Below are 23095 nucleotides of genomic sequence, written 5' to 3'. Positions count from 1 at the left end.
CTGAACAAAATTTTAATTCAGAGTATTGTCAGTGTATAATAATGGTTTCTGAAGTTGCTTGAAGAAGTAGCATAGTTTAACAAAGAACACAGGCTTTGGACATCAGAAGAGCTTGATTTGAATCTTGATTTTGCCACTTACTATGTGGCAGTGGGTACTTCATATTTCTTATCTTCAGCTTTCTAATCTATAAAATGGAGATATATTTCATCAAATATAAGACAGTTATTAAGTTCTTGAGATTTTTGAAAAATTCTGGATGTGTCTTAAAATTGATAGTGTATTGATAGTGTATATGTTTTTTGTTTCTTAGCATTACAGAAAATAATGGTACTTTTTATAGTTGATGTTAAGTGAAATGTAGTAAAAATGCCAACTTTCCAGAATTGTTTTGAAGTTGGAATTGGATAGTATATATAAAGTGCAGAGCACTTAAGTTTTATTTTTATTTTCTTTTTTCTTAATGACAAGAGTTCTGGTAAGTTTCTTGTTTGGTTTTGGGATTGGTTGCTTTAGCAAGAGATTCTGAAATTTAAGTGTCTTAGATAAAGACTTATTGTTCATTATTATAAGTCCCCACATCAAAGCATCTTGCTATCTTTATTACTGAAGCACTTTTGCTTTGGAGAAATGGCTGTGTTTTTGGCTCATAATTATTATTACATTAATTAACCCTTATATAGTGTCCTCTTTGGGCTGGGCACTATTCTGTTTTACGTACATATTGTATATCTTCAAACACCCACATAGGATGGGTAATAATATTCTATTTTTACAAAGGAGGAAAGAGGGGCAGAGAGTTTAATTTACCCAAATGTCTACAGCTAGACCTATAAGCAAATTAAGCAAACAAACTAATAAAAGAGAAGCCAAAAAAGGTAGCACATGGAAGCAAGAAACCCCCTCCATGCATATATTAGCCTGATAATCTTTGGAATAGTTATTTTTCAGCTGGAAAAGAATGCTTCACAAGGTTTTAAATCTTGACTCTGCAACTGGCTAAGGTAGAATCTGAATCAAGTGATAAAGACTCAGCCAACAACTTATCCTTTCCCCTTTGAGTGAAGGAGCATTTCACTGCCTCAAATAATACAGTCTGAGGCAATGTAAGAATTGGCAAATTTTATCCTGTTGGCTGCCAAATTGGAGGCTCTTTCTTTAACTGCTGATGTAACATAAAAATAACCTAATGGATTTTGAGTAGAGAGAAATGGAATAAACTTTTTAAGCCTCTATGAGAAACCTCTCATTGGAGTGGAAATGGGAGGGTAAGGTAGCCAAAGTTTACCGTTCTTGTAGATGAAGTACATGGAGAGCAAAACTAATGCATCTTTGGCAGCTTTATTCTGAATTCAATCTGATAATGGCAGATTATTTTTTAAATATTATTTCTGCTTAAGACATAATCTCTCCCCTCCTCCTCCAAAAAAGTTGTTACCAGCATTCTACCATGCACAAAGCTTTAGAAAGAGAAATTAATCCCAGGAAGAGGAGATATTGTTAAAATACACTATCAATCAGATTATGGAGCCATTTTTTGCTAAAGATTTTAATTAAAGCTATAGTATGCTTTATATACAAAGATATTCATCATCTTTGTTTATGAGTGAAAAATTGAAAATAACCTAGACAACTATTAGATAATAGTTAAGTAAATTATGCATGGAATATTATACTAGTTTTTTAATTAATGTTTATGGGACTTCTCCTGGGTGCTGTGGAGTAATGGGGGTGAGATTTACTCTTTTGCCTGAAACTATAAGAATTCCAGGCACAATAGATGAAAAATAGTGATTTTTCAGACATAATAAAAGTAGTATACAACTTGTAAAGAAGGGAAACAAAATGAGCCCTATATATTGCCTCAGCTTATGGCCTGGAAATAATTTCCAGGCTACAGTGCAGGGAAGAGGCACCCAGAAGAGTCTGGCTTTCTCAGTAATTTGAGCTGGAAAATGGAAGCAGACTACTAGAGAGCAACTTCTTGCACAAAAAGAGAGAGCGTTCCATAGATGTGCAGAGGGGTCCCTTTGCCTGAATGCTAATACTGTGTGAGAGAGGGAACTAACAAGCCGAGGAAAGAAATGCAGGGAAGCAGTAAGCCAAACAATTCCTGGAATTGAGGTAGGACTGAGAATATCTCATTTGCTACTAGTCAGAGTGGGGAGAACATGTGGTACATAGAACATAATACTGTAGAGGCCTCAGAAGGATTTCACTTTAGTAGTGAGGTTAAGTGAAGCTCTGGACCAAAGGCTGTTCTGTCCCCATCTTAACAGAACTCTGAAAGTGAGTCTTGAAAGGATCAAATTGATTCCGTGTAACTGAATTCATGCCAAAACAAAGTCTAACATAATTTAAAGAATACAAAATAGCAAGTGAGCCTAATAAAAATGAAGGACAGAGCATAAAAAGACTATAAAAAAAGAACAGAGCCCCTGTCAACTGTGGGAAAATATCAAGCAATATGGTATGTATATAACTGGAGCCCCAATAAGAAGAGGAAAAGTAGGAAACAAAGGAAAAGATAGAAAAAAATTAATATATTGTTGGCTGAAATTTTAAACATTTGATGAAAACTATAAACCAAAGTTTTTCAGCCTTTGCACCATTGATATTTAGGGCTGGGCAATTCTTTGTTATAGAGGGCTGTCCTGTGCTTTGTAAGATGTCTAGCAGCATCTCTGGACACTACTCACTAGACCACCGACTTGTGACAAGTAAAAATTGCCCCAGATGGTTGCCAGATATCTTTGAGCAAGGATGGGAGGCAAAAAACATCTCCCCTAATTGAGAATCACTGCCATAAATTCATAGATCCAAGAAGTTCAATGAGTCCTAAGCAGGAGAAACAGAAAACCTTAGTAAGATGTAAGATAATCAAATTGTTGAAAACTGGGGGAACAAAGAAAATCTTAAAGCATCCAGGCAAAAAACAAACAAACATGATACAGAAGAGCAAAGGTAAGAACTACCCCAGACTTTTTCAGAAGTCTGAAGCCAGTAGGGACAATATCAGAAGGAAAAAAAAATCTATCAACTTTTAATTCTATACCACTTAAAATAGGTTTCAAAAATGAAGGTGAAATTTACTGACCATGTTAATGGGCATTAGAAAAAACCCACTGGTAACATTACACTCAATGGTAAAAGACAAAAAGCTTTCTTCTTCAGATGAGGAATAAGATAAAGATGTTTGTTGTTACCACTGCTACTCAACATTGTACTGTAAATTCTAGCCAGAGCAATTAGACAAGAAAAAGATGAGTAGCATCCAAATTGAAAGTGAAAAAGGAAAACTCTTTCTGTTGATGAATAGCATGATTCAATGTATAGAAAATTTACAAGAGTTCACAAAAAACCTGCTAGAGTTAATAGACAAATTCAGCAAAGTTACAAGATACAAGAGTGACATATACCATCAATGAACCCCCCAAAATGGAAACTAAGGAAACAGTTCCATTTATAATAGCATCCAAAAGAATAGATACCTGGGAATAATTTTAACCAAGAATGGGAAAGATCTTACACTGAAAACCAAAAAACATTGCTGAAACAAATTAGCAAAGAGCTAAATAAATGGGGAGATATCCCATGTTCACAGCTTGTGAGATTTTATTGTGTTAAGATGGCAGTACTACCCAAAATACCTGCAGAATCAGTGTGACCTTTATCAAAATTCTAACTTCCATTTTTGCAGAAATGAAAGAACCAATTCTCAGATTCGTATGGAATTGCAGAGGGCTCCAAATGAACAAAACAGTATTGAAAAAGAACAGAATTGGAGGATTCACACTTGAATTTCAAAACTTGATAAAAAGCTACAGTAATTAAAACAGTTTGGTATTGGCACAAGAATTGAGTGTGTAAATAAACCCTCATATTTATGATCAATTGATTTTCAGTAAGGATTCCAAGACCATTCAATGAAGAAGGAATAATCTCTTAAACAAAAATTGCTTGAGACACTGGATATCCACACGCAAGAACATGACGGTGCGTTTCTTTCTCACACTATGTACGAGAATTACCTGAAATGGGATCAGTGATCTGAGTAACAAGTTAATAAAACTCTTTAAAGTAAACATAGGGATATATCTTCATGATTTTGGATTTGCCTATGGGTTCTTAGACACAACAACAAAAACACAACCAGAGAAAAAATAGGAAAGTAGAACTTGATCAATATTTAAAACTTTACTGCTTCAGAAGTACTCAAGAACCTGAAAAGACATCCTATAGAATGGGAGAAAATATTTGCAAATCATATATCTGATCAAGAGCTAGTATCCAGAATACATAAATAACTTCTACAATTCAGCAACAGAAGATAATAACTAATAAATGGGCAAAGGACTTTTATAGACATTTCTCTGAAAAGAAGAGTCCACAATCACATGAAATTAGTTATTAGGGAAATGCACATCAAAAGACCAGGATAACTACTTCACATAGACTAAGATAACCATAATGAAAAGATAGTGACAAGTGTTGGCAAGTATGTGGAGATATTAGAAGCATCCTACGCTGCTAGCGGGAATGTAAAGTAGTGCAGCTGCTGTTGAAATAGTTTTGATCGCTTCTCAAAAACCAAAAAAACAAGTTGGGGTTGCCTTTTGGGGAGAAGGAACAACGGAGTGACTGCATGGGGTTTATGATTTTCTTTTGGGATCATAAAAGTGTTTGCAGACTAAATAGAGGTAGTAGTTGTACAGCATTGTCAATGTACTAAATCCCACTCACTTGTACACTTTAAAATGGTTAATTTTGTTCTGTGCATCTATCTGATAATACAAAAAAAAAAGGGTAAAATAAACACTTTCACACAAATAAAAGATAATTCATTGCTGACTATAATAAATACTATAATAAATAAATACTATAATAAATAAATACTGTGTTCTTGCCTCTAGTCTTCCCCCCTGAAATATTTTAATGAGCCTTCAGCAGAGACCACTTAAATTTTCTAACATTCTAAGCATACATTTCTAATATTCTAACCATACCCTCACCACAGGGCCTTTGTATATTTTATATTATTTATATTATATTATACGCTCACTTCTTTATTTCCCTTATGTCTTTATCCGAATGACCTTCTCTGTGAGGCCCTAAAATTGTAATTCTCTTCCCCACATTTTTTCCATAATACTGATCACTTTTTAATATTAGAAAACTTACTTATTTCTCTTTCTCTCAGGCATTACATGATTTCAGTGTGTATCCTACAAATTTGCTCTACTTGTTCATTAGTTGTGTCAGTTTCTTGTATGTCTGTATGTGTGTATGTAGAGTGGATCTTTAGGTATAAGATCATGTCATATGTGAATGGAGATCTTTTTACTTCTTCCTTTCCAATTTGGATACCTTTTTTTTTTTTTTTTTCTTGCCTGATTGGTCTGGCTAGGACTTTTTTTTTTCAGTGTTCCAAGATTCATTGTTTATGTACCACACCCAGTGCTCCCTGCACTAGGCTAGGACTTTCAATACTGTGTTGAATAGAAGTGTTAGGAGTAGGCATCCTTGCATTGTTCCTGATCTTTAAGGAAAAGCTTTCAGGTTTTTTTTTACTATTGAGTATGAGGTTACTATGGGCTTTTCACACTTGGCCTTAGTTATGTTGAAATAGCTTCCTTCTATTTCTAGATTATTTAATGGGTTGTTTGTTTGTCTGTTTTTTCCTTAATCATGAAAGGGTGTTGAGTTTTGTCAAATACTTTTTTTCTGTACTAATTGAGATGATCACACAATTTTTCTCCATTTTGTTAATGTGGTATATTCCACTGATCAGTTTTCATGTGTTGAACCATACTGTCCGTAAGTTCACAGGAATAAATCCCACTTGGTCATGGTATGGTATATAATCCTTTTAATGTACTGCTGTATTCAATTTGCTAGTATTTAGTTGAGGATTTTTTCATCAGTATTCCTCAGATATTGCTCTATAGTTTTCTTCTAGTTTCTGTGTCTGCCTTCGGTATTGAGGTAATGCTGGCCTTATAAAATGAGGTTAGGCATGTTGCCTCCTCTTAGTTTTTTGGAAGAGTTTAAGAAGGGAGGGAAAAATGAAACAAGATGAAAGCAGAGAGGGAGACAGACCAAAAGAGACTCTTAATCTCAGGAAAAGACTGAGGGTTGCTGGGTGGGGGGGCGGCGGAAGGAGAGGGTGGCTGGGTGAGGGACATTGGGGAGGGTATGTGCTATGGTGAGAAAAAAATATATATTTGATTTTATTCTAATTTACTAAAAAATACACATAGGAAATTTTTAAAAAAGAAGGATTGATGTTAATTCTTTAAATGTTTGGTAAAATTCTTTAGTGAAGTCTTCTGGTCCTGGGCTTTTCTTTTTTGGGAGATTTTAAGTTTCTGATTCTGTTATGCCCAAGTTTTTGTGTCCGAGAGACCACCAAGGAGCCATCACTGATGCAGTCACACGAGGGTTTATTCGACAAGCTAAAGCTCGGGCCCAAGTATACCTGACACAGCGGAATATGGACTTGGACCCTGAGCTTAGTTAAGGCAGAGTTATTTATGGGTCATTACAAGAGGTTTGGGGTGGGGGGAGGTAAAATTTCAAACTTTCCTGTAGCAAGCTGATTAGCTTTTGCCAGGCTGTTCACAAATTTCAGATTTTCCTGCAGCAAGCTGATTAGCTGATTCGGGGCTGTTTACAGGGTTGGGTACTTTCCTGGAACTAAAGCAGGGTGGGGTTCTAGAACTAAGGTAAAGTAGGGGAAAGTTCAGCCTTTGGTCGCAGGGGCCTAAGATGGCTGCCAAAGCTAAAACGGCTGTACTTGTGCTAATGCTAAACTCGAGGTGGGATGCCTTAATTTTCTTGGCCTCCACAATTCAATCTCTTTAATGGTTATAGGTTTCTTCAGATTTTTTTATTCATAATTTAATCATGGTAGGTTATTAATGTGTAGGAATTTATGCATTTCTTCTAGGTTATCCAACTTGTTGGTGTATAATTATTCATAGTATCTTAAAAATACTTTTTTAATCCTATGTTACCAGTTGTAAAATCTCCTTTTTAATTAATGATTTTAGTTGCTTACTGTCATTTTTCTTCGTTAATGTAGAAGAGTTTATTTCATTTTTTCAGAGAATAATATTCTGTTGTACAGATGTTCTGCATTTTATTTGTTCACCTATTGAAAGACATCTTGTTTGCCTCTAGGCTTTGCCAGTTATAAAAAGAACAACAACTGCTTTAAACATTGATGTTTTGTGGATATGAATTTTCAGTTTTGGTGGGGTAAATACATAGAAGCAAGATTGCTCAATCGTGTATGCATAAGACCGTGTTTAGTTTTAGAAGAACTGCCAAACCACCTTCCAAAGTAGCTGTTCCATTTTGCATTTCCTCCAGCAATGAATCAGAGTCCCTGGTGGTTTCATGTTTTTACCAGCATTAGGTGTTTGTATTTTAGCCGTTCTGAGAGTTTTTTAGTGGTATCTCATCATTGTTTTAATTTGCACTTCCCTAACAATGTATGATGTTGGACATCTTTTCATTTGCTTATTTGCCATCTGTATCTTCTTTGGTAAGTTGTCTGTTCAGATCTTTTGCTAATCTTAATTTTCTGCTTTTGGGGAATATTGAGAGTCAGGGCCTCTTGAATATTTGATTTTGGAAAGTCTTCCAATAACAATTTGTTTCTTTTTTCATTTATTTTAGATCATAACCTCCTTTCTTCTCTCTCTTCCACCTTCTCTCCTTCCTTCTTGCCACCTAAAAATATTTATTTTTATTTTTTTTCTATTATTTACTTATTTAACTTACTTTTCTTTATGGTTGAGTTTGAAGTTTTAACTATAGTTTAATTTTTTTCTTGGAAGTTTTAGTTTGCTAACTAGATTTTCATGATTACATTTTTATCTGGTATGTATAAGTCATATTTCTTTTTAATTTTTCTACACTGATCATCATTATTTTCCACAGTGAACAAAGCTGACATCTTATAAGCAGCTAAGGGAATGGTGGACTTGAGGTGGCTCCAGAGCGCAGTAGTGAAATGACTTCGGTTTGCTAGTGGGGACTCATTCCATTAGTCTGATGACCTGAGGGTCATCTTGCCTTTTGGATACCATCTTGAAATTGTTACTAGGGCCTTAGAAAAATGGTGGACCTCAAATCTTTAGTATTCATTAGAAAAGTAGTATTTTGTAACTATTTAAAATACACAGTGCCTTACCCCATGTGTCTTTTTTTTCAACTTCTGTCCTCCTGCAGTCGCCAGAGAAGAAAGGAAAAGAAGCAAATACTGGTTTTGGTGGGCCTGTTGTTAGTTCTCTGTATCATGAAGAAATCATCAGGTAATTTCTCTTCTAGTTTTTGATAATAGAGATACATACATCTAAATGTGTGTATGTGTGTGTGTGTGTGTGTGTGTGTGTGTGTGTAATTCTGAAAACTTCCATCTGTGAAGAACTTTTTTTTAATATGAAACTAATTTGTTTGTATCTCTAGTTATATAATAAGTAGCAGGAAAAAATTTTAGATTTGAAGTCAATAAGCGTCTAAATCAGTGCCAGATAGTAACTTTCCCCACCACATAAGTAGTTGGTTGGTAAGGCAAGGTTTTGTGTCTCACACAATCTGAAACCATGGGGTTTTGTTGGTGGTGTTAGTTTTCCTCAGAATACCTTATTTCTTTGTGTGTGTGAGTGTGTGTATGTATATGTCTAGGTTTATTCACAGTACTGATAAAAATACCATTTTTTTTTTAAAGTATGGCTTCAGTCTGAGCTGAAGTATGTAAGGGGAAGTATTGATTCAGTCCCATGAAGCTTATACCATTTCTAGAAAATATTTATGTTCTTTTTTAGAAAAAAAGTTTTAAATTTGTTGTTGTCATTGTGAAATTAGCATTATTTCTTTTAAAGATTAAAAATCATGTTGAGTATAAAATGGTACAGTAAAGAGAATATTGCAGAGGATTCTCAAAAAAATTAAACAAAGTATTACTGTATGATCCAGCAGTTAAGCTTTTGGTTTTATATACACAAGAATTGAAAACAGGATCTCAGAGACCTATTTGCACACCCATGTTCATAGCAGCACTATATTCATAATAGCCAAGAGGTGGAAGCTACCAAAATGTCCATCGACAGAAGAATGGATAAACAAAATGTGATATATATACACCTAATAGAATCTTATTCAACCTTAGAAAGGAAGGACATTCTGACATAGACTGTAGAACATGGAGGAACCTTAAAGATATTATGCTAAGTGAAATAAGCCATTCATAAAAAGATAAATACAGTATGATTCTTCTTAAATGGGGGTATCAAGAGTATCAAATTCACAGAAACAAAAAAATAGTGTGGGAGTTGTCAGGGGCTGGAGGAAGTGGAAAAGGAGGAGTTGTTATTTAATGGGTGAAGAGTTTTAGTTTTGCAAGATAAAAATTTCTGGGGATTGGTTGTTGGACAATTGGTTGTTGGACAATACCATTACTGAACTGTACACTTAGAACTGGTTAAGATGGTAAATTTTATGTTATGTGGGGTTTTTTTTTAACCACAATTAAAAAAATTCTTAATGGTCATCTTGTATTATTTAACAAGGATCTTACATTTTATATGTTATATATAAAATTTCTTGGATAATTTTTTTTCTTGCAGCACTATGTGGAAATCAGGAAAAGGATTTTGTTCTTCTCTAAAGTCATGTGACACATTCTTCTAAGATTTTTAGTCTTGGCCTTTTTTTTTTAAGTCATTTAAATTTTAGTCTTCTTATATATTCTGGAACATATTTTAAGATATGAAACAGTAGGAAACATGAATGTGAACCACTGAAAGCCTTTTAACTATTACAGACATTAATTTTGTCATTGCTAATAGCAGAGCAGAAATAACAGCACTTAGTTATTTTCTTATATTTGAGAAATTATTTTGTAATTAAACTGAATTCCACTATAATAAACTAGGTCATGATAAAAATTACTGTAAACTGAAATGTTGGATTGTTTCAATAAAGGATCATATGTGGCCCCGTTGTTTCTAAAGTATAAGAATGCAGTTGCAACAAAGAATATAGGCTATTTGTTTAAGTTTATATAATCAAATTTTGTTTTTACTTAGGTGATTTTGTTTTTACTTAAGTGAAATATACCTGGTGTTTTATTTTTCCAAAAGGAAGTTGTGCTTTAACTGAAATTAATTGCAGTTTCTTGGCAGAATTATGTTCAACTGAGGTGAAAGTGACAAGTTTTAGAAATGTTAAATGGTAAACTTAGGTGAACGAAAAAGTTCTTTTCTGTAGAACCAATTACCAAAAAAGGAACTAGAAAGTATTTTGTATTTGTTTATTTATTTACTTACTTTAGAGAGTGGGGAGGGAGAGAGAGAGAGAGAGCATGAGCAGGAGGGGCAGAAGGAAGGGGAGAGAATCCCAAGCTGACTGCACGCGCTCAGCATGGAACCCAACTGGGGCTTGACCTCATGATCCTGAGATCATGACCTAAGCTAAAATCAAGAGTCAGATGCTTAACCAACTATGCCACCCAGGAGCCCCCTAAAAAAGTATTTTGAAGGTTTGTTTTGGATATTTTAATATATATAGTCTTCTAAAATTTTTTTAAAGATCAGGAAAAATCAGTATCTAATAAAGTCATTTAATAAGGCTTGGGCTCCATTATTCTGGCAACTTTCCTGATTAATGTGCATTGTAAGTGATAAGTTAAGGCCCATTTTTGTTTTATTGTAAATGTTCTTTTTTTTTTTTTTTTTTAAATTTTATTTACTTATTTGAGGGAGAGAGAGCACAAGCACAGGGGTGCAGGGAGAGGGAAAGCAGGCTCTCTCCTGAGCAGGGAGCCTGATGCGGGACTCGATCCCAGGACCCTAGAATCATAACCTGAGCCGAAGGCAGACACTTAAGTGACTGAGCCACGCAGGTGTCCCTATTGTACATGTTCTAGAGCCAAGGGCTGCTAGGGCCAGTTCTGAGCCTGTTTTGGTTCTGATCCTTATTTCTACTCTGTCACAGAAAGTGACAATATAATGTCATAGGCACAGATCTGTGTGTTAATATTCTAGAGCGCTGACATCAATTTTTAAAAGATTTTATTTTATTTATTTTGCGGGGGGAGGTGCAGAAGAGGGACAAACAGACTCCATGATAAGCGCAGATTTGATGTGGGCCTGGATCTTATGACCCTGAGATCATGACCTGAGCTGAAATCAAGAGTTGTCTGCTTAACTGACTGAGCCACCCAGATGCCCCCCGACACCAGTTTTCCATCATGAAGCTGGTTAATTGTTCTGTAGGGAGATATAGTGTGACACTAATTAAGTATAAAATACTATGAAGCCAAACTGCCAGCACTGAAATGTTGGTTCCACCACTTATTAGCTCTGTGACCTTAGACAAGTTACTTTATTTGCAAAATGGGGATAATTATACTACTTTTCTCATATGACACTTACATGGATAGTATCAGTATGTATGCCCAGGCATCTTAAGAGTAGTATCTGGCACAAAATAAGTTACTATGTAACTGTTAACTTTTCTTGTTATTCAGCACAGAACCCCCACAATAGGGACCCAGGGCACAGGGCTTATGTTAGCTAAAACCACATGTTAGATTGATTATAGAATTAAGTACAGGTTGTTTGGTTTTGTAAGAGAAAATGGAAAATAAGAAAGGAAGAGCCAGGGGCGCCTGGGTGGCTCAGTGGGTTAAGCCGCTGCCTTCGGCTCAGGTCATGATCTCAGGGTCCTGGGATCGAGTCCCGCATCGGGCTCTCTGCTCAGCAGGGAGCCTGCTTCCTCCTCTCTCTCTCTCTGCCTGCCTCTCCGACTACTTGTGATTTCTCTCTGTCAAATAAATAAATAAATAAATATCTAAAAAAAAAAGAAAGAAAGAAAGGAAGAGCCAGTACTATTAGAATCTATGTTTGGAACTATAGAAACAAGAGAGTGACAAATCTTTTAACTCACAAGACAGTTGCTCTAGTCTTAAGATCAGATGTGTTTCATTTATACTACAGATAGGTAGAAGAAGCTCTGATTAATAAGCATAGGGTTTTGCGAAAAGTCAAATGCTTCTGCACTACGTACACTGACTCACTTAACAAGAAATCACTTTTAGTGACTTGTATGCTTAGAAGGTTTTATCTAGAAGTTGGCACGTAAACTGAGAAATTAGGGCAAGAATTAAAAAAAAATACAATAAATGAATCATGTACAGTGTCCATTCTACCCTGCAATAAGATTTGGTCTTCCCTGTTGTATTTGTAGTTTGATGCTATGTAATCTATCAGAATTTTATTAATCCCACTTAGACAGGCAGCCATCTGGACCTTCTCTAAGCAAGACCAGACCAGTATACAACTAAGATGATTGATGGGCTCTGGAATTGATTAGTTGTTCTGTGAGACAAATGAACTGTTTTGGCAGAAAATACCAGAGGTCACTGCTGTGGTCAAACACAAAAGCCTGTAGAATTTTAAAGAGATGCTTTCATCATTGACTTATAAAGTTAAAAATTTTTAAACAACATTGGATTTTGAAAATATTTTAGAAATATCTTTTGATTGGCTGCTCTTTAGTTCTGATTACAAAGTGGCATAATAGTATAATAAACTACAATGAACGTGATTATACTTTAATTTTGTATTTTTGGTAAAAAATACGAACTGGAGTAAAAGTGTAAAAGCTTATCCCTTACACGTAAATTGTACTCTAAAATGTTCCTGAGAGAGGTGTATTTGCAGAAAAAGCTACAACATATATTGTTTTATTTTTAAGTGATTTATAAAATCAGGTGGTATGAAATTCCATTCAGTTATTTATTCAAAGCTTCACATTGTTAGATAGCAATCTGTTTGGACAAATCCACGTAAGACTTCAAAGTTTCAAGAGTATACATATACAAAATAGATGTATTTTATGTTTTAAAATTTGAATATTTGGATTTTTTTTTGCTTTCAGTTGGCTAAGTCATTCTGGGATGCTACCATACCGTTGATACCACTGTCCTCAGCTCCAAAAAGATTATCCTGCTTCCCTACATCTGTTTGGCTGTAGTAGTGAAATCCTTCTGTATTTCACTGTGTTGCCCATGATCAACATTGTGTTAACACTTTGGTGATAGGTGATAAATTGGATGACATATGTCTTGTTACATTCTGGTTATTCTTTGAGGACTACACAAGTGTGTATAGGCAAGTGGGCAACTCCCCCTTGAGAATCTGACTGCTCAGAATGAACTTGAGTTATGGATTTATTCAGCCTGTAAAACCTCAGCTGGCATAAATAATTGAGAAAGCAAAGGTTTTTCTGTGGCGCATACCTCAGGGACTCCTGGCTCCCTTCCTCCTCTCTGCCTCCCTTTCTTATGAAAATGATCCCAGTTGCACTCCTAGATAATAACACACCAAGCAATTAAAAGCCATGGGTGGCTGGAGAGAGGAGAAAAGGTTTAGTTAATGAGCTTTTCCTCTTCCAGTGCCCAGGAGAGCCTTAGGAATGACAAGGCGATTAAAGCGAAGAGATAATTATAGATTATGTGAAAATGGGTCCCTTGGGACAAGCAGGTCTTGCCATAAACAGTAACTGTTGTAAGAGTCTCCTGGCTCTCATATTCACCCTTTTCCTACGTGCTTTATTTAGCTCCTGTCTGCTCAGCGTCATGATGCCAACCAGGCATATAGGTGGATCCACCTGTTTGTAGATCAACAGCCCTTTCTGAACAGGGGGTCATTCCTCAGCAAAAACCATCATCATCGCCTGCTCTCACCTTTTCTTCTTTCATTTTCTTCCCTCTCTTCCTTTTCTTCCCTTTGTCTCTTTTCCATCTTAGAGTTACATTGTATCTGTGAAATGCTAGACACTTAGACTCCTTTACCAAGTTTTTAGTGTATACCTGTGTGTGCACATGTAAGATACACAAAGTTATGGGTATACTCTATCCATTATAATAAAAGGTATGTATATTATACATATACATAATATACATAATATAAAAAAATTTGTTGAAATGGTTTACAGATATATTTAAAGGAAGATATTTTAAAAGTGTAGCAAAGATGCTAGAATTGTAAGGCATCTTAATTCTCATTTGTTATCAGCTATTTGCTTAATACTGAGAGCAAGAAATTTCAGCTCATTTCTTTGTCTTTCAATTTATGAAAACTTTGCTAATTGCACTGTGTATGGTAATAAATGCTTGGTGTTAGTCGAAGTTGGAATTCTATGTGAAAAAGGCATCACAACATTAATTACATGTTTTTATTTACAAATTTTACCCATAATAAGATATTATATATGTATTAGGTAAGTATTTTACCAGTATTTTATGTAAAGTATGTCATTCTTGGGTCTCCTATGTCACATAGTCTACTCTCTCTCTCTCTCCCTCATTCCTTAATATATCAGAAATTCTGTTTCTTCATGTTCCACAATAATCCAGATTTATCTAGTTTTCATCATCATCACTATCATGCCTTTGGCAAAACTGTCAATATTCTTGGGCAATCATCATCTCTTGGTCAGGACACTGCAGAATGGATTCCTTCTTCCTTTACAGTCTCCTCCTGGATTTATAACTCATATCATCGTATTACTTTCCTGCTTAAAGCCCTTTAATGGTTTCTCATAGCACTTAGGGTAAAATCTAAAATTCCTTAACCTGTCTTACAGGGTCCCTCATCATCTTACCTAAGGCCATTTCCCCCTCCCTCCTTATTGATGCTGTTTCATCCACATTGGCTTATTTTCATTTCCTTAAAGGTCTAATTAGTAGTTGTTAGTTGAATTGATTGATAGTGTTATATAAGGGTATATGAGAAATGACCTGACATACAACATATGTTGAAATCTTAAGGTAATAATACCAACTAACATTTACTGACCTTTAATTATAAGCTAGTTACCATACTACATGTGTTATATGTATTATTTCACTTGATCTTCAGAATAATCCTGTGAGTTGGAAGTGTTAATATCCCTATTTTATAGGTAAGGACACTGAGACTCAGAGAGGTGAGGTTACTTGCCCAAGGTCACATGACTAGTACTCTGCTGTTGCTCTACCATACGGCTCCTGATATGGTTGAGGAATCCTTGTATTCTGCAATTAGTGAAAATAATTTTGATAGTTGTTGTTATATGAACATAGTAAATATCTTCCATTTAAATGTTTAAATCCCTTTCCATTTAGTGTTTTTTAAAATGTGCTTTACTGGTAAAATTACGAACTATAGTCTTTCATTTATCAGTGTACTGATGATGATGCTTCTTTTGGATTAATTGAATTTATTGATTTTAGACTTACCTTAATGCTTGAGAATGTAACTCAGCTCTATAGAGCCTGTTAGCCAAGGGATTCTATAGATTTTTCTGATGTGGCCACTGGTTTTCCAGAGGTTGATCAGAATTGAAATACATTTTTTTCGTACAGGCATTTAAAGTATCAGAAATTTTCAGTCAACTATTTTAGAGCTAAGCAGGTTTTAAGAAGTGAAAATGCATTTTTAGTAACTAGTGTCTATAAATAATGGCTAGCTAACTTTTCCAGAATATCAAGTTATGTACAAGAAATATTTGGGGCACTGATCATTCCTTTGTCATTGCTTCCTTGCAAAAATATGAGAAAAATACATCAACAGCATATTAACAACATAAATAAGATAATAAATAGAACTTTTTATTTGAGGCTTTTAAGAATTTTCTAGGGGCACCTGGGTGGCTCAGTCGGTTGAGCATCTGTCTGCTTTTGGTTCAGGTCATGATCTCAGGGTCCCGGGATCGAGCCCTGCTTTGAGCTCTCTGCTCAGCAGGGAGTATCCTTCATTTGCTCTTCCTCTCCCTACTCATTTCTCTCTCTCTCAAATAAGTAAAAAAATTTCTAGACCTAGAGTTAAGTATGATATATATGTAACCCAGTCGAAAATAGTTACGATTTGATGGAGAAGACATTGCTATTATTGCATAACAGGAAGAGGGAAAACTCACTGGTTATGTGCTATAACTGTCTGAAACCCATTGTAGATATAGTACACTCTGAGTGGGAAGATTATGATTCAATATATATAAATTCTTTCAGTCATTCACCAGTCCATTTGGGACTGTGTGTGTTTTTTTAAGATTTTATTTATTTGACAGAGAGAGATAACAAGTAGGCAGAGAGAGAGAAGGGGAAGCAGGCTCCCTGCTGAACAGAGAACCTAATGCGGGGCTCAATCCCAGGACCCTGAGACCGTGACCTGAGCTGAAGGCAGAGGCTTAACCCACCGAGCCACCCAGGTGCCCCGGGACTGTGTATTTTGAACCTACTTTATTACTTCATTGACTCTAAAACATCCCTGGTTTTAGAATGCTACTATTTAAATACCATTAAGAAAAAATGCGCTGATTAATTGTAAAATGTTACAGATTATAGGATTCATCAGAAATATTAAAATATGAAAAAATTTGTGTTTTAGAATCAAGGAAATAGGGTAACTTAACAATTTCTAAATGTCTTTTTGCCATTTAGGATTACAGGAATTATGTTAAGAACAACGCTACAAAAAGCAACAACAAAAGCCTTTTCTTAAGTGCCTGTGTCTGAATGACAGGCTTCTTGGGCATAGTTATTGGTTCAGCGTTGTTTGCCTCCTCAGGGTATACGACCGAGGTATCTCAGAAAAGAGGTACTATTTATAAGATTTTACCTTGCAGTCATAGTATAGATTCTCATTTATGGTCTTTGTAAGATTGAGACTCGAAAACAGTGTTTTACAAGGTGAAATTTAACATCCAAAATTTTAATTAGATACTCATCGCAAGTGGGGATTTTTGATGTGCTGAGTATGACAACTCTATTTAATTCTTGAGTTAGGAGCTGACTTTACCTGTTTGCTTCTCCCTGATAAGCCTTACACCAGGTTTGCTAAAAATCTTTGGGTAAGAACAGATTTGTCCTGTTCAGGAGAGAAGCAAGTATAAGCAAAAATAAAATATGCTTGTATAATTTTTTTTATATTTGTAATTTTAAAAATACAGAGTGTATCTTAATTTCTGTGTAGACTTTTTATCTTAGCTCCTAAAGTATTGATAGTTTAGTCTTAAAGGTTATATATAGATATATATATATATATAAAGATAATTTACATACAAAATATACATAAAGTCAGTATAAAAAAGAATCAGCATTAGACTTTGGGCTTTGTATTTGTTATACCATGATAGAATGTTTGTAATCTAGTCAAAACAAGATCAGTGAGATGACATCATTATTTTTCGACATTATATTTGGACAGAATAGCAAGTCTTTACCTTTCAGATTGACAACTTTTTTTTTTTTTTAAGATTTATTTATTATTTTAGAGAGGGAGGGAGCAAGCTTGGGGGAGAGAGGAAGAGGGAAAGAATCTTAAGCAGACTCCACACTGAGTGTAGAGCCTGACATGGGGCTCGATCTCACAATCTGAGCCGAAACCAAGAGTTGAATGTATAACTGACAGCGCCACCCAGGTGCCCCCCCAGATTAACAGCTTCTGACCATACATTTGTCAGATAAATTAGGAACTTAAATTCCTGCAAAGAAGTAGTATTCAGCAGTAGTACTCCTGAATTTTGTAAGACAGCGAACAGGCTTTCATTTCAGAAAGACTAGCTCCCAAGGAGCTTCATAGTGTCTTTCTCTAGATCTCTTCAATCTCAGAGATCTAGAGAGAGATACATACTCCAGGGACAGAGTAGCAATAATAAAGCTCATTTGAAGCTGAGATGTAAACTAAAATACCAAAGGCTGTATCTTAATAGTGAGACAAGTACTTAGGTTCCCTGCATACTCTCTGAGTATTGAGGAACCCAGACAGACAGATTAATAGATGATTATTTGTGAATATGTGAATAGAGAGAAGGTGAGCCATTTCCTGAGAGTCGCTTTATCTAAGGTCCTATTTGAGGCCTTTTGGACAAACTCTCCCAGTAGAGAGATAACCTCAGAATGCTTTTTTTCTTTTTCTTTTTTGTGCCTCAAATTAACTGTTTCTTTTGGTCAGAGTTCATAATTGGGCCTCACAACTTTTCCCCCTACTATGGTTCATTGCTAATTATACCTCCTACTTGTGAATAGTGGCCTTTCCAGGGGTTTTGTTTGTTTTAGATATGCTGAGGTCACTGTCTGGATTAAGTAGCTCTTTGGATCTGTGTCTCTCTAGTTTATCTCCCAACACCCTACCGTAGTCAGATCCCTTGAGCACTTCTTTTTGTTGATGCTTTTTCCTTTTCTTTCTATTCTTGGGAATATGCTTCTTTCTATTCCTTCATAACCCACCTGGGTAGTCAGTTCATTCTTCAAAGTTAGCCCATAGTATCAGCTCTTCTATTGTGCTTTTATTTAATCATCCTTAGTTGATAAGCACACTCCTTATTTTGGGCCTCTACTTTATAGAATTTGGGGCTAGTTTGACACTGAAAGCAACATTTTGCTATTGTGGTCCCTAAGAGAATTTTCGAAGACTATGTTCTCCATTATAATCTTACAATAACATCTGAAATTCTTGTTTAAAAGCTTAAGTATATTGCAAAGACCATAATTTCTGGTATTTTACAAAATGATATTTTAAAATCTTTTAGATGAATCTAAGCTTTTTTTTAAAAAGATTTTCTATTTATTTGACAGAGATCACAAGTAGGCAGAGAGGCAGGCAGAGAGAGAATGGGAAGCAGGCTCCCTGCCAAGCAGAGAGCCCAATGTGGGGCTCGATCCCAGAGCCCTGAGATCATGACCTGGACTGAAGGCAGAGGCTTTAACCCACTGAGCCACCCAGGTGCCCCTAGATGAATCTAAGTATTTTAAATGACAGTCCATTTTTTAGGGTGCCTGGGTGATCTCTCTCTCTCAAATAAATAAATTAATTAAATCTTAAAAAAAAAAAAAAAAGCATGAATATACTACCACTGAAAGAAACTGGGAAAATGGTACCCAAGGTCTCTCTCTGTAATATTTCTTATAGTTGCATGTGAATCTTCAGTTGTCTCAAAAGGTTTAACTAAAATAAAATTCTGATCTTGATTTAAAAATACATGAGCAAGGGGTGTCTGGCTGGTGTGGTCAGTTAAACATCTGACTCTTGGTTTCTGCTCAGGTTGTGATCTCAGGGTCCTGAGATTGAGTCCTTGTTGGGCTCCATGCCCAGCACGAAGTCCGCTTGAATTTCTCTGTCCCCCTGACCCTCCCCCACTCAGACTCACTCTCTAAGTAAATAAATCCTTTAAAAAAATACATGAACAAGGTCTTTAACAGAAATTTTTCATTATTTCTTTTTCTCTTTTTCTTCTAACTCTCCTTCACAATTTTAAAGTAATACATTTTTGTGTAATCTTATCATAACGATCATAATTCTCTGTAACAAAAATATGTATGTTAAGTTGGACTTTTTTAAATTCAATTTTCTATAACCCCAAACTTTATGCATTATGTCTTTTCCCATGAGTTATCATTGTAATTGTTTCTAATCAGCTAATCGATATACATCATAAGTATTGTCAAATAATTATTAAACATAAGTAAAATTTAATTGAAAATGTATCTTAATGAGATGAATGAGGCTTTTAAAAATAGTTTATTTAACAGATGAATATTATTTTTCATTAAAATGAGACAGTACAGCATCAAGTCTGTTTTTTGTTTCATTTCAACTCTCCCATCCTCTAACATTAGCTCTAGAATGTTTCCTAACACCAGTTTTTCACAAGAATTGTCCCTTTATTTGGTACCAAGGAAGGTTTTATATCTTGGGGTAGTCAATGTAGGATTGATTCCCCCCCCACAAACCGTTCCCAGTATATTAGTAAATGGAGTGTTTCTAAGCAAAAGAGAACAGGTTTAATTAATAGTCATTTGCTAAGTCTTAGCAAAGTCCTTTATTTTTTTCTATATATTTCCTAGAAATATAGCATAATAAGGAGAGAGGCATATGCCTTTCTGATACAACCTATGAGTGGAGTGATCAGAACCGAGGGAAATTTGAAAAGGACAATGGTGGTGAGATACTTACCACAGGAGTCTCTTCAAGTAGATCAGTTAAGAGAAAAATGCATTTATTTGCAAGTTGAGCTGAAAATTGATTCACTTAAAATTATAATTTTTTTCTAGCTTAAATTTTTCATACCTGCATAGTCCTTTAAAGGTGTTTGTGTACCCCCATGAGGAATTAATGACATGTGCTTGTATTTGTGTAGGTATTGGCTTATTCTACTTTGTGTTTTCCTTCATTCAATAAAGAATTTTTCATTGTCTATTTACTGGCATACTATTTTTTTCTGAGAGTTTTATATATATATATATATATATATATATATATATATGTAGAAATATTTATTGAATGTATCTCTTGAATAGTTACATATCTGAGCTAGTACCATAAATGCATTTTTTTAATTCTAGAAGGGAGGTGAAATAGTAACTAATGGACTCTGGGTGGCTTACTAGGAAACCTGTTGGAAATACTCTTTTGATAGGAAAATGCAATCTTTGTTGAAAGTGGTACAGATAACATTTTTAGGAGTATGCAGGGATCTGTTCTTCCTGTGATTGGTGCATGATACCATACTTAAACTCCTCCCTTCTCTTCCGCTCTTCTTTTCCATAGGACTGTGTCTTCATATTTCAAAGGAATTTCAAAGAAGACCATTCATTCCCTGCCCCCCTTTGGATATACAATTGTATTTTCTGTAAATTTTAGAAAATTTGGGAGAGAGAGAGACTTTCTGTCTTTCGCTAGGGATAAAGTGGGATATCTTTAAAGGTAGTATCTTGGCCATAACTCTTGCTTATCCATAGAGACTTGATATGGTAATTTTAGCACTCAAATTCAGCAAAGAGAAGGAAAAAGATAATTGGCTGAGACTTGTAAGAGAAAGGAAAATAAAGTGAGAAGATGTGAAAGAGCACTTAATTTGTTTAGGCTCTAGTCAGTTTGGTAATGGTTGAATTCATATGCACATGTTTTATTTAAGGCAAGTATGATTATAGAGGGAAAGATTGCCTGCAGAATGCTGTATTAACAGGGAAATGTAGACGGGAAAAGAATTGTATCTGTGAACTGTACATAGTCTTGTTGGAAGCAAGAAAAGAGATGTAGAAAGATGTTGCTCCAGATGTTTCTCCATTTTGGACACTAGGTGGTGGCATTGTATAAAGACAGCTTGGTTGCTGGCCAGTAATACTGTCTATCTTCCAGTGGGGATAATTCTTAGCAACTGACTAAGCCCAACTAACTAAGCCCCATTTTCTTTTTTGTCTTTTCACTTATCTTTGTGGCACATTTGTGGTATTTTACTCAATTTCTTTGTGATATTTAATTTACATTGTATATTGTACCTATAAGCATTTTGTAAGTCCTCTATGTGCCTGACGATTTTATGGTGATAAACAGCAGATGTCAAACTGGTGTTCAGATGAAAAAAACACCTCTGCCCTCCAAAACATGCCCCAACAAAAGTAATTTATGTAAGTGATGCATAATAAACATTGAAAGTATAAAATATAGTAAATAAAAGTTTAAATAATTTTGTACTGTATTTCCTCTTTCCTCTTTTACTGGTGAAGGCCCAAGTATACATACACATTGGGGTTCAGGAAGAAAGACCTCAGAGATTGAGAACGGTCCTCTCCATCTGTGAATAACCCTTATGCATTACGGGGTATGGGTAACCTGCATCCTAGGGGTCCTCTTTACCATCCTTCCTGTGCCCCACCACCAGTTCTCCATTGTTTTCAAGTTCGAAACAGCCGGGGAGTAGTGCATTTTTGGTTATGATTCAAAATGATACAGTCCTTTCTCTCGTAGTTAGAGTTGCTGCCTCTTGAATTAGAGGGGCTTTTCTTACTGGATTCAATGAAAATAGTGGGTCCCTATTATTCCCAAGTCAGAATTTTTAATACGCTTGCATAGAAACAGTGTTTTCTGCGAGAGCTAAGTATAGCTAAAGTAGATTACATACAGCCTTAATTTTAAAAGTCATAGTTCTCCATTCCGGGATCTTGGCCTCAGACTTCTCTGTTTTCTTTCAGAGTAATGATCTGGAAGAGCATTTTTCTCCTCTGCAAAGTGGACCTTTTTATATTCCTTTTCATACTCCTTTTAAACCTGTTTCTTCCTGGAAGTCTACCTCATTTTCTCCAGCTGAACTCTGTACTCTTACAGGCCTTTTAAAAAATCATCCTTACCTTATGTTAGTCGTATATAGATTTTCTCATCCCAGCTATGTATTGAACTTAAAGTTTCTTGTTTATCCTTATGTCATCAACAGTCTTGCGCAGTGTCTTGCATGTAGTAGGTGCTCAATTAAATACATCACATGCATACGGAAGGCTTAGATGGTTAATGCCAGAGTAGGGTGTTTTAAGTTAATTACCTCTGAGTTAAAATAGCTTTTTATAGGGTATAAAGTATTTAAATTGGTTTTTAAGATAGAGGGACTCCTAAGGCCAGTTGCTTTCATTTTTGGTGGATGGAACCTATGGCCCCACAGGTTATAAAACATACTAGTATAGTTTTTGGAACTCAGATTTCATTCTTATATGCCTGTCCAGAAAATGTAGTCCACATATAGAACAGTTTCATTGATAATATTCCAAATTACTTATCCTTTTGCGAATTAGTGATTTTTTTGAGACTCTTTATTGAAGCTCCCATACCCCCACATACACACAACACACTGAGAAAAATGCATACACATTTATACAGTTCTGTGTACTATGTTTGAGAACTCATAGACCTCATGTTAAGAACCTAATAATAATTTTAATAACTTAATAATAGATTTTAGAATAGGCCCGCTGACTAGTCGAGATGTAGCTTGATATAAAAAAAAAAAAGTACTATTTACAGAATCAGTTGATCTGAGTGAATTCTAGTTCTTGTTCTGCCTGTAATAAATGTGATGCCATTTGGCAGGTCATGTGATCTCTTTTTACCTTTTTCTTTGTGAAGTTGTTGGATAAGAGTGAATTAATTTAGTCCACCAATTTACTTAGAATAGTGCTGGGTATAATATGCATCCCAGTTTTTGTTCTTAGTCTTTGTTTCTAATACTTCATGAAAGATTTCTGAATTTTGTGATGCTCTGTCTTTCC

The 23095-nt window shown here is 35.2% G+C and overlaps 1 protein-coding gene across 2 annotated transcripts in view; it reads left to right on the top strand.

The window, feature by feature from the left end:
* Positions 1-23095, top strand: part of ACBD6 (acyl-CoA binding domain containing 6) — a 214496-nt gene that overhangs the window by 62372 nt on the left and 129029 nt on the right. For both annotated transcript variants that reach the window (XM_059146833.1, XM_059146832.1), the window contains exon 4: positions 8239-8321. In XM_059146833.1, coding sequence (XP_059002816.1) covers positions 8239-8321 — 83 coding nt within the window. The remainder of the gene's footprint in view (positions 1-8238; positions 8322-23095) is intronic.

The sequence above is a fragment of the Mustela lutreola genome, chromosome 14 (genome assembly GCF_030435805.1).
Source record: "Mustela lutreola isolate mMusLut2 chromosome 14, mMusLut2.pri, whole genome shotgun sequence".
NCBI lineage: Eukaryota > Metazoa > Chordata > Mammalia > Carnivora > Mustelidae > Mustela > Mustela lutreola.
Note: the sequence above shows the minus strand (reverse complement) of the source record. Positions and strands in the feature narration are given on the sequence as shown.